This window comes from Rattus norvegicus, chromosome 1 (genome assembly GCF_036323735.1).
Source record: "Rattus norvegicus strain BN/NHsdMcwi chromosome 1, GRCr8, whole genome shotgun sequence".
NCBI lineage: Eukaryota > Metazoa > Chordata > Mammalia > Rodentia > Muridae > Rattus > Rattus norvegicus.
Genome location: NC_086019.1, coordinates 143,581,757 through 143,593,378, shown reverse-complemented (window position 1 = coordinate 143,593,378; position 11,622 = coordinate 143,581,757). Strand labels below are relative to the sequence as shown.

At 50.0% G+C, this 11,622-nt stretch overlaps 2 protein-coding genes across 6 annotated transcripts in view; one reads left to right on the top strand and one right to left on the bottom strand.

The window, feature by feature from the left end:
• The first annotated feature begins 225 nt into the window (after positions 1-225).
• Positions 226-5,788, top strand: Cib1 (calcium and integrin binding 1). 3 transcript variants are annotated; one of them, NM_031145.2, is made up of 7 exons: positions 264-360; positions 491-525; positions 2,497-2,605; positions 4,205-4,355; positions 4,472-4,590; positions 4,670-4,758; positions 5,553-5,788. In NM_031145.2, the coding sequence occupies exons 1-7, from the start codon at positions 310-312 to the stop codon at positions 5,572-5,574; spliced, it is 576 nt and encodes a 191-aa protein (NP_112407.1). In that variant the 5' UTR covers positions 264-309; the 3' UTR covers positions 5,575-5,788. The 3 variants fall into 3 exon arrangements, with proteins under 3 accessions (XP_038948276.1, XP_038948271.1, NP_112407.1); XM_039092343.2 differs by having other exon boundaries at positions 262-360; positions 4,670-5,780; XM_039092348.2 differs by lacking the exons at positions 491-525; positions 2,497-2,605 and having other exon boundaries at positions 226-360; positions 5,553-5,780.
• A 553-nt stretch (positions 5,789-6,341) lies between these two features.
• Positions 6,342-11,622, bottom strand: part of Sema4b (semaphorin 4B) — a 41,311-nt gene continuing 36,030 nt past the window's right edge. Inside the window, exons 13-14 of one of the 3 annotated variants that reach the window (NM_001170462.2) lie at positions 8,513-8,595; positions 6,342-7,986 (exon numbers count right to left, since the gene is read on the bottom strand). In NM_001170462.2, the coding sequence (NP_001163933.1) occupies positions 7,247-7,986; positions 8,513-8,595 (823 nt within the window). In that variant the 3' untranslated portion in view covers positions 6,342-7,246. The other 2 variants (XM_039105603.2, XM_039105606.2) reach the window with 2 other exon arrangements.

Sequence of the window (11,622 nt, the reverse complement as noted above, 5' to 3'; positions counted from 1 at the left end):
GGGGTCCGCGACGCAAGCGCAGTCTGCATCACGTGCGCGAGGCGGGGCTATAAGGCCTGGGCCCCGCCCCGGCGCGTCCGGCTCCTCCCCGGGCCCTCCCTCCAGCTCTCCTGGGCCCGTGGGGAGCCGGGACTGGCCCGCTGAGCGGCGCTGAGGGTGCCTGGGCACTGTAGGCAGGGGCGGGCCCGGGGGCGGAGGCCGAGCAGCGGTTGCTGCGGGGACTGGGCGGGGACGCGGCCCCGAGGACGGAAGTGAGAAAGTTGCCGGCGTCCCGGGGAGAGTTGGCCGAGCTGTGCGCGCACCGCGGCGATGGGAGGTTCGGGCAGTCGCCTGTCTAAGGAGCTGCTGGCCGAGTACCAGGTGCGCGGGGCGCTAGATCTCGCGGAGCTCGCGTGCGGGCCCGCGCAGGGGAGTGGGGTTCGGGAACAGGTGGCGGGTCGACCGTGGCTTTCGGGCGGCTTGCAGACACTTGTCTGGATTTGCCTTTCAGGACCTGACGTTCCTGACCAAGCAGGAGATCCTCCTGTGAGTGTTGCCCTGACCCCCAACTCGGGATTGCCGTGGGGAGGGCTTTGCGGGTGATTTTTCTAGCGGGACAAGTACTGGACGCCTCACCTCCGAGGGCGGGGCCATGCTTCAGGGACGTCAGGATCACTGGTTCTGGGATCGTGCCTCACCTCTGTATCATGCAAACACTTCTGTGTATCCAGGAAAAGTTGAACTGTTTGAGCTGCGCTAGCCTCTTCACTGCCGAGCTTCCTGCTCTCGTCCGAAAGAAACTGCTGTGGCTCATGCGCACTTTGCCCTCCGGCAAAAACAAAATGCCTTGAGCTCGCAACAATCCCAACTTTACCTGTTTAATTCAGTAGCCGTTAACGTTTACTGAGCCCTTACTCTGTCCAGAAGCTGCTGAGTGATTCCCACATTACTTAAGTCTTCAGGAGGAGGTTACAGATGAAGGAACCAGGTTCAGAGAGTTCTGGTAACTTGACTATAAAGCACACTGTAAGTTATCTGATCGCCAGGACTCTTGAGTTAGTTTCCTAGTCTCCCTGTGGCTATGAAATTCCATTGAGAAAGAGGTGGTGGCTGAGAGGAGTCACTGGAGTGAAGGTGAAATGTGGTTTTGTTTCTGTAATGTTAAGAGTCCAGAAACTAGGGGTTGGGGATTTAGCTCAGCGGTAGAGCACTTGCCTAGCAAGCGCAAGGCCGTGGGTTCGGTCCCCAGCTCCGAAAAAAAGAAAAAAAGAGTCCAGAAACTTGGTCCACGCAGGCAGTCCTAACCAGCTAGGCTTCGCTACCTGCTTTCCACTAGGCCAATTAATGGGACAGTATTGAAAAGCAAATGTATTCAGTGTGGCCACAGTGGGGAAAGGAGCAAAGCGGTCCAATGACCGCCCCTCCCCCATCTCTAAGTCAATCTTCAGGTCCAGCTGATGTGAGGTATTTATTTCAATGCAGGCCAAGAGGTATGTATAACTAAGCAGCAGCCCTGGTCAAGATGTAGTCTCACCATCCTTGTCTCAGCTCCAGTCCCATGAAAGACCGTATGACAAGTTATCAGAATAGTGAAATCTCCTCATGGTAGACATTTCCTCCTTAGTGGACAACAGGCTTCATCCTTCTTTCAACAGGAGATTATGGGGGAATGCCAGTTTCTCGGTGACATTGTTTCTGTAGTCTGATAGCCAGAGGGACTACAAAGTTTCCTGCTGGATTGTTACAAAGAATGCCTGATACGGAAAGGGAAAGATGGCTCCAGGACTCCCAAGACCAAGTTCTCAGCATGAGATTTATTTGCCGTAGAGGGACAGAGGACAGGGAATAAGAGACATAGACAGGAGATAGAGGACAGGAAGAAGGGGAAGGGAACAAGGGAGAGGGGCAAGGGGTCAAAGGACTGCCTCTGGATAGAGGAGACAGACGTGGCTCATAGGAAAATGACAATTTATAAAGGTACAAGGGGGAAACCCATGTTAGGATGAGGTGCTGAATTTTTAGTGGGCTTGTTAACTAGGTGAGTCAAAGGAGGCTTGTGATGGCTGGACTTCAGCACTTTGACAGCTGGACCTTGGTAGTCAGTCTCAGGAGGAGGAAGTGGCCAAATGAGGAAATAGATCTTGGGGATTAGCTTTAGGAATGTAGGTTAGTAGCAAGGTAGAAGGAATTGGGCCTTGCAGAGGGAGCAAGGCCGGCCAGAGCTGTGCTCACCAAGCTCCAGCTAGCCAGAGACCCTTCAGATACAGTGTCTGCAGAGACAGGTTAAGTTCTTTGTAAATACCAACCCTAAGAAGGGACTCCAAGCCTCTGCTGTTTTGTGACTTGCCTCTCTTTGGCTAAAGATTGCCCAATGACTGGAAATCCCCAGTATGCGACTTAATTTCACAGCTGGTATGCAGAATGGGGATGTAGTAGATACAGGGAATACTGCTTGAGGACACCAATAATTTCCCCTCTGCCAGTGCCCACACCAATAAGTTCCCCTCTCTCTGCCAGTGCCCACAGACGCTTTTGCGAGTTGCTTCCCCCAGAGCATCGGACCGTGGAAGAGTCACTGCATACCCGAGTATCTTTTGAGCAGATCCTCAGCCTTCCAGAGCTCAAGGTTCAGTCCTCTACCCACTTTATCCACCCACTATCTGCTGCGTTCCCTAAGTCTCCCCTGTGATTGTGAGCACATGCCACCACTCCCTGGGGGTTTTCTTTTGATGATGATGGCGTGTAATTGTGTGGGATGTGGACACATGTAAGTGCTGGTGCTTGTGGAGTACAGAAGGCAAGGAACCCCTGGTGCTGGGGTTATAGGCAGTTGTGCTAGAGACTGAACTAGGGTCCTCTGCGGAAGCGAATGGGCTTTTCATCACCGAGTCATCTCTTCAGCCCACTCTTCCCCTTTAAAAACAGTGGTTCTGAGGATTGAATGCAAGCCTTTATATTTACCGGCTGAGCTAACTGGCCATTTTCTTTTTCTTTTTTTTTTTTTTCCAGAGCTGAGGACTGAACCCAGGGCCTTCCACTTGCTAGGCAAGCGCTCTACCACTGAGCTAAATCCCCAACCCCCATTTTCTTTTTCTGATGTGGGCTTTTACTACATAGCCTTGACTGACCTTGAACTTGCTTCAATCCTCCTTTCCCTACCATGTGAGCACCAGGATTGCTTGCTGTTAATAATAATAATAATAATAATAATAATAATAATAATAATAAAAAAACAACACCAATCATAATTATAGTTGTTGTTTTTTCCAAGACAGGGTTTCTCTGTGTATCCCTAGCTGTCCTGGAACTAGCTTTGTAGACCAGGCTGCCTCAAACTCAAAGATCTGCCTGAGGTTAAAGGCATGTGCCACCATCGCCTGGCTTATAATTGTTATTTTGAGACAGGTTCTCATTGTGGAGCCCTGGATGGCCTGGCTGGAACTTGCTGTGTAAACCGGGCTCTCGTTGAATTCTTAGATCCACCTGCCTTTGCCTCCTCGGTGCTAGAATGAGAACATGCATCATAACACTTGTCTGCGATTCTTCCGAAAAGAGCCTGACTGTAACAAAATAATCCCGAGTTAAGTATATTTAAAAATGACCAGTGGTCCAGCCGAGCAGGTTAGCAGATAAAACACTTGCCTTGGGCCAGGGGGTGGTGGCGGTGCACACCTTCAATCCCAGCACTTGGGAGGCAGAGGCAGGTGATTTCTGAGTTTGAGACCAGCCTGGTCTGTAGATCCAGACTTAGAAGAAAACGAAACACTCGCCTAGTAGTCCTGATGACCTAGGTTTGATCATTGGGACCTATGGCAGGAGAAGGAAATTGTCTATGTAAAGTTGCCCTTGATTTCCCCTCGTGTGTAGTGGCATGTGCTCACATGTAATCAGCTCCTCTTCCAGCTGTGAGTCTACTTGTGTCGTGTCTAGTTAGACTCCCAGGAGCCTCTGTGCCTTCCCTGGCTGGCTTAGTGGCCCTTTAGTGCCCTCCATGTCCTGGTCTCAAAGCCTCCCCTCCAAGCCTGAGCTCCTCAAGTTTCCAGAAGGGAATCAGGTGTGCTGGTGCACACCTGTAATTCAGTATCTGGGAGGTAGAGGCAGGAGGATCAGGAGTTTGAGGCCAGCCTGGGTTTATGAGATCCTTCCTCAAAAGAAGTCTCCAGTTGAGCTGGCTGAGTAACCCAGACCTGGTCCTGTGATGTTCACAGAAGGCATTCTTATGTAGGCCAACCCCTTCAAGGAGCGAATCTGCATGGTCTTCTCCACGTCGCCTACCAGAGACAGCCTGAGCTTTGAGGACTTCCTGGACCTCCTGAGTGTCTTCAGTGACACAGCAACCCCAGACATCAAGTCACACTATGCCTTCCGCATCTTTGGTAAGCACTGTGAAAACTACTGGATCCACTCCTTCCCACACAGGAAGTGAGGGCGGGTGCGTGCCTGGGGACTGCCTCTGAGCATGTCCTTGGTGCTCCCTGTGTCTGCTGCCTAGACTTTGATGATGATGGAACCCTGGACAGAGAAGACCTGAGCCGGCTTGTGAACTGCCTCACGGGAGAGGGCGAGGACACTCGGCTCAGTGCTTCTGAGATGAAGCAGCTCATCGACAATGTGAGCTGAGCTTTTCGCTAGGCTGCGGGTGTTGGGTGGGAAGGGTTGGAGCTGAAGCCTAAAGCCCTCCTTTCCCCAGATCCTGGAAGAGTCGGACATTGACAGGGATGGGACCATCAATCTCTCCGAGTTCCAGCACGTCATCTCTCGCTCACCAGACTTTGCCAGGTGTGACAGGAGCGCCTGCATTCTGAGTACCCATCTATCTACTCTGGGATGGTATTAGAGGGATGGTTCAGGATATTCTTTCAGAGGGGACCCAGCCCACTCCATTTATTTATTTATTTATGTGAGTACACTGTAGCTGTCTTCAGAACACCAGAAGAGGGCATCAGATCTCATTACAGATGGTCGTGAGCTGGGATTTGAACTCAGAACCCCTGGAAGAGCAGTCAGTGCTCTCAACCTTTGAGCCATCTCTCCAGCCCCAGTTTTGTTTTTTTCAGACAGGATTTTATGTTGCTGAGACTGACCTTAAATTCCACCTGCCTCTGCCTCCCCATTACTGATATAGAAGGAATGCACCACCACACCCAGCCTGGGATTTTGGACCTCTGGTTTCCTTTCCTCTACCTGGAATGTCTAGTTTTGTGGTACCAAGAATTGAACAGTTTCAAACCTGTTGTGCAGGCACAACACTGACACCTATGTCCAGCTCCTCAAAGGAATCTTGGCTGTGGTGGTGCAGGTCTGTAATCCCAGCACACAGAAGGCAAAGGCAGACTTGGTGCCTATTCAAGACCAGCTTGGTCTACAGTGAATTCCATACCAGCCAGAACTTGCTTCAGGGGGAAAGAAATGGGTGTGATTAGTCAGGTCTGTACCACCCCTTTCGATCAGAAAACCCCTGCGCTGGGATCTAGCAGTGGTGGAGTGTGCATGTTTAAAAGGTGTCAGGCCCTGGGTTCGATCCCCAGAACCAAACCAAAAGGCCAAAGCCAACTCACTCTTCCCTTGTGCAGCTCCTTTAAGATTGTCCTGTGATGGCTTTCAAGTACCAACATCCTGTCCAAGACCTTTCCACTGCTGAGATGTGGCCAAGGTTATGCCTGCGGTGTCAGGGCCAGAGCCGGCCCAGCCTGGAGAGGGCGCTGCAGAGTCTGGCCCCCTGGCAGGGGAGGACTCTCCCCCTTGTCACTGCTGTTGCCATCACTGTTTTTACTAATTGGTAATAAAGGTTTAGAAATGTTTGACTTCCTTGTATGACAGTAGCAGCAGGACTGGACTTGTAGGAGCCTGTGATCATCCCCACGTCGGAGACACTCAAGTTCATTTCCACATGTGTGGGAACTTACAGAATGGTTCACCAAAGAGAGGTCAGTTTTCCCATATCATCTGAAAACTTAAAACACTAGAGAGTAAAAAAAAAAAAAAATCCTGTCCAGTACCCTGAACTGGGTGCAAAGGAAGGGAATTCATCTTGGTAAGGCCACACTCTACCAGGGAAGAACTCCCAGACAGATAAAACCCGGCGCCAGGCTGGGGAGATAGCTTACTTAGTCAAGTATCTGCCTCACAAGCTTGAGGACCTCAGTCCTTAAGTCCCAATGCTGGGGAGGCAGAGACAGGAGGATCCCTGGGCTTACTAGCTAGCCACTCTATCCTCAGGGTGAATGCTTAATGAGACCCTGTCTGACAAGGCAGTTCCTAAGGATGGTACCTAAGGAGAGCCTCTGGTCTCCACATGTACACACACATGCATTCATGTTACACACACACAAAGCGAAGTTCTTCAAGAGTCTGGGCCACAGTTAACTATAATTTGCTGGACTTTATTTAAAAAAAAAAAGAAAGTAAAGTGCATCTTATTAAAAAAAAAATACAAAACCCATGTAAATTCAGGGTCCTCGTGATGGGCAGTGTCAGTATCCCTTAGAGTGGTGGGCAAGGGCATGGTGAGCTAGGACAGGGAACAGGGAGGATCCAGAAGTCTGTGTTGGAATTAGAAAACAGGGCTGATGAGGTGGGTGGCGACACAGTTCCTCAACTGGGAAAAGGACAGCAGGCAACAGTCTTCTGTCACAACGCCCCCTGGGGTCACTCCCTTGCTTTCCAGGCCACAGCCTGATACAGGCTGGAGAAGTCTGGGAACTGGGACTGAGCCCAGGGTCTGGTGAGGAGGGCTGCAGAGCCAGCCTAGCCCTCTAGTCCCTGAGGTGGTGGGGTGTCAGCGGTCACAGACATGTCCTTGGTTGGCTGAAGCTGGAGCAGGGCCCTGATTCTGCAGTGGCCTCAGCAGCGGAGTAAGGCGGAAGGTAGAATGAATAGTCCAGTGGGGGAGGGATTCCCAACTCCAGCTCACAAAGCCACTTCAGAGAAGTCCCCAAGAGCCCAGCAGGCTGAATTGGAGTGGCTGTGCCGTACAGTCTTCCTTATCTATCTCTCCTTCCTCTCTCTCTGGCTTCACATTTGCAGTTTTAAACAAAGGGCTCAGTTAAGTAGCAGAGTTCTGCCATCCAGACAGGGACCCTCTGGCCCCTGGAGGCAGCCCTTTTCGGCCAGACATTGGAACCGGCTGGCCAGGCTGTTGGTGCTGTGATACCAGCTGCCTCCCAGGCAGGGTACCATGGTTGTGTTCTGTGACAGCAGAGGTAGCTGACCTCCACTGAACATTCACAGCCCCTGAGGTCAGGGTGGCTACATCTAAAGTCAGTTCTCATACCACAGAGTCTCGGATCTCAGAGCCCAGTCGAACTCGGGGCCGGGGACACACAGGAGACACCTCCACAAAGCTGTCCTGGATACTCAGTGGCCTCTTCTCTGACTCAGTAAAGACTCGGGGCCCTGGGGAGCTATCCGACAGAGCCTGGTAGCCTCGGTGGTCAAGGGGGGTGCTGGGAGGGCCAACACCATTGAGTGGTCGGGTCTCAGGTGGGAGCACTGCAGGGCGAGTCTTGGGGTGCACACTGGCACATTCGCCCTGCTTTAGGAAGAGCTTCATGCCATCCCGATTTCGGTAGAGAAAGAACAGAACCAGAAGCACCACAGCAAGCCCAAACAGAGTACACATCACCAGGAATTCATTCCAGTATGACTTGTCTGCACCCCAGCTGGCCCTGCCACCAGCAGGTGCACTCACTCGTGATGTGTTGATAATGACCGGGGTGCCATCACTCTGGTCATTTTGGTCCATTACTCCATCCTCCTTCACCTCTGGGCAGTAGCTGGCCACCAGCTGCCGGAATCCTTCTTCTATGGACCAACACTGGAACACCCCCAAGCCCTGCTGGCTGCCTACCAGCAGCAGGTCCCCACTGGGTAACACCCGGCAGGAGGCAGAAGCATTGACAGGAGCCCCATTGTGCAGCCAGAGCCGAGTAGCCAGGTTTGAGAGGAGTGGGCAGGCCAGGGTGTTCACTGTGTTTGCTTGGATCTGGACTTGTTTACATGGCTTACCTGTGGGCAGAATAAGCATGGGGTAGAAGAGGCCGTTGCACAGAGCAGCCCCAGGCTTAGTCCCGCCCTCCTGCAATCTGGTGCAGATAGTGTGGTAGTTTGAATGAAAATGGCCCCCTTGTTGGAGGAAGTGTGTCACTGGGGGTAGGCTTTGAGGTTTCAGATGCCTAAGTTAGGCTCAGTGACACTCTCTCTCCCTGCTGTCCATTGAGCCAGAGGTAGAACCCTCAGCCACTCTCCAGCACCATGTCTGCCTGCATGCTGCCATGTTCTGACAATAATAGACTAACCTCTGAACTGTAAGCTAACCTCAGTTAAATGTTTCCCTTTATAAGAGTTGTGGCAATCATGGTGTCTCTTCCCAGCAACAGAAACTCTAAGACCAATGGTAACTTAGGTGATTTGTTAAGTGATTCATGATCTGGACCCTACTTTGTAGGGCTAGAGAAATAAATCCATACGCACCTAAAAATACCTAGAATTGTTTTCCAAGCAAATACAGCTCACCTTTTCCAGGGCATCTTACCTGGCTTAAAAGACCGGGCCTTGGCTGAGGAAATATTGCAGAGTTCCTTGGTATTGGCACCCTCAATATCCTGGATCCATGGCCTGGGTATAAGAGAGTCTTAGGTAGAATTCCATAAGCCAGTGTTCCCTTTTCCCTCCAGAGTTGGTCCCAGGCAGAGAACCTGGTGTGTAAGGACCACCAGGTCCAAAGCAGGTGCAAGAGGCTCGCCTGTAGAATCTCCACCACCACGGGGCTCACTGGGTATCTCCAAGAATCATAATCACATGTGCGTGCTAATGTGGAGGTTGGAGGAAAAACTTGGTGTCATCCTTAGGAACACTATCCAACTCCTTTGAGACACAGTCTCATTGGCCTGGAGTTTAACAACTAGGAGAGATCAGATGGGCAGGGAACTGTAGGGTTCACCCGTCTCTCTTGCCACCACCATGCCTGGCATTGTTATGTGTGTTCTGAAAATCAAACTCAGATGCCCAGTTGTTGAGGCAATTACTTCCCTGACTGAGCTGTCTCCTGAAATCCCTGTCTACACATTACTACAAATAAAAGTCACGTACAACCTCCTTTTGCTCTAAAAGCAGAATGTGCCTAGCACTTGGGAAGTATTCACAGGAGGTACAGAAATTCAGTTACCTTCCACAACACAGTGAATGGAGGCCAGTCTAGACTCCATGAGACCCTGTCTGAATTCCCACCCTCCTACAGAAAAACCAAGAGGCTGAGGCACGAAGACTGCCATAAGTTGCACATCAGTCCTGGCTACAGAGCAAGACCCTGTTTTGGGGGTAGAGGGGAAGAGAGTGGGGGGGGGAGAGAGAGAGAGAGAGAGAGAGAGATCCTTTTATTCTTTAAAAAAAGAAGAAGAAGAAGCTAGGACTTGAAAAGAAAGATGAGGGGTTGGGGATTTAGCTCAGGGATAGAGCGCTTGCCTAGCAAGCACAAGGCCCTGGGTTCAGTCCCCAGCTCCTAAAAAAAAAAAAAAAAAAAAAAAAAAAGAAAAGAAAGATGAATTCCATGCACCTAAAAGTTAGAAAACTCAATCGAGCAGTGTAGTGGTGTGGTGCACATCTTTAATGCCAGCACTTGGGGAAGCTGAGACAGACTTCTGTGACTCTGAGGCCAGCATGTTCTATGTAGTGAATTCCTGGCTAGCCAGGGCTACAGCGAGACAGTCTCACCAAGCATAAAGAATAAAGGCAGGGGGTTGGGGATTTAGCTCAGTGGTAGAGCGCTTGCCTAGGAAGCGCAAGGCCCTGGGTTCGGTCCCCAGCTCCGAAAAAAAAAAAAAGAACCAAAAAAAAAGAATAAAGGCAGTACAGAGGGTGCTCAGAATCTGCTCTGAAGCAACCAAGGTAGAATCTTCCATATATCCCTCAAGGAGTTACCGCTTCTCAGGTTTGCTGTTGTTGCTGTTTTGTTTGGTTGGTTTTGGTTTTGTTTGTATGGTGGTGGTGGGGAGGAAAGGGAGGCTTTTGTTTGTTTTTGTTTTTTGAGACTGTGTTTCTGGACAGTCCTGACTGTCCTGGAACTCAATGTGTAGACTAGGTTGGCCTCAAAACTCATAGAGATCCACCTGCCTCTGCCTCCCAAGTTCTGGGATTAAAAGCATTTGCTATAGTACCTAGCTCAAAAAGGGTCTTATATATCCTAGGCTAGCCTCAAACTTTATATAGTCAGGATGATTTTGAACTACAGATCTTCCTGCCTCTACCTCCCTAGTAATGGAACTGCAGGCCACACACACAAAAACATCCCCAAATAGGGAAGTTCCAGAAAAAGTTTAAGAACAGGCAGCAGCACACCACCACGAGACAAGAACATGGCTTTGGGTGTGTACCACTTCTGTGCTTTAAGCATGCAGTAATTCCCGGCCTTTTGCTGTAAACCACAGAACACTACGAATGAGACAGACCGTGTGTATTAAACACTAGGACCATTGGTTTTACCTGTTTAGGAAAATAGGATGTAGGTTAAAATCCAACCCACTGATAGGGCTGAGGGGCTCCACTTCATGGACATCCCTCTTAAAAAAATATTTAATTATTACTTTTATGTGTGTGTCTTTGCATGTGCCTAGGTGAATTTATGTGTAGCAGGTGTATGGAGGAAGTGAGTTAGAAGCACTTGGTTGGTTATAAACTGCCTGATATGGGTGCTGGGAATGGAACCTAGGTCTTCTATGAGAGCAGGAAGTGCTCCTAACTGCTGAGCCGTGTCTCCACCACCATCCTCTTTGTGAGACAAAGTCTCAGGTATCCTATGCTCTCCTTGAAACTCATCACTTTGCAGAGAATGCCCTGGGACTTCTGAACCGCCCACCTCTACACCTTCTGAGTGGAAGGATTATATACACGGTGCACACCAGGTCCTGGCCACCCTATTTTCTTCTAATCCTCCACCACTATACACTGAGTTCCAGGCCACACCAAGACTACTCGAGACCTGCCTGTCTCAATAAAGCAAAAAACAAACAGTAAGGGTAAAACCAGGCTCTGGATTACAGACACGCCCCACTTCAACCGACTCATCCCTAGTTTTGTTTTTTTTTTTTTTTTTAAATTAAGGCAGGGTCTCATTATGTAGTCCTGGCTAGCCTGGCAGAAATCTTCCTGTCTCTGCTTCCTGCGTGCTAGGATTGAAGGTGTGTGTCACTATGCCAAGTAGCCAATCCCTATTTTCTTTTTTTTTTCTTTTTTTTTTGGTTCTTTTTTTCGGAGCCGGGGACCGAACCCAGGGCCTTGCGCTTCCTAGGCAAGCGCTCTACCACTGAGCTAAACCCCAACCCCCCCCTATTTTCTCAATAGACATCTCCAATCCAAATGTTACTCTAACTACTTTTTTTTTTCTTTTCTATTTTTCAAAGCTGGGGACCGAACACAGGGCCTTGCACTTCCTAGGCAAGCGCTCTACCACTGAGCTAAATCCCCAACCCCCTCTAACTACTTTTTAACAGCCGTACTTACAATAAGCTATGTTCTCATGCAATCCACATTTTGTCTAAAGCTTTACTAGATGTTCCTTATTCTGGCAAACCCTGTCTATTTGTCCCATATAGATTTTGAGGGCTACAGAGAACGGAGAAATAACCATGTGCAGGTGCGGGTAGAATG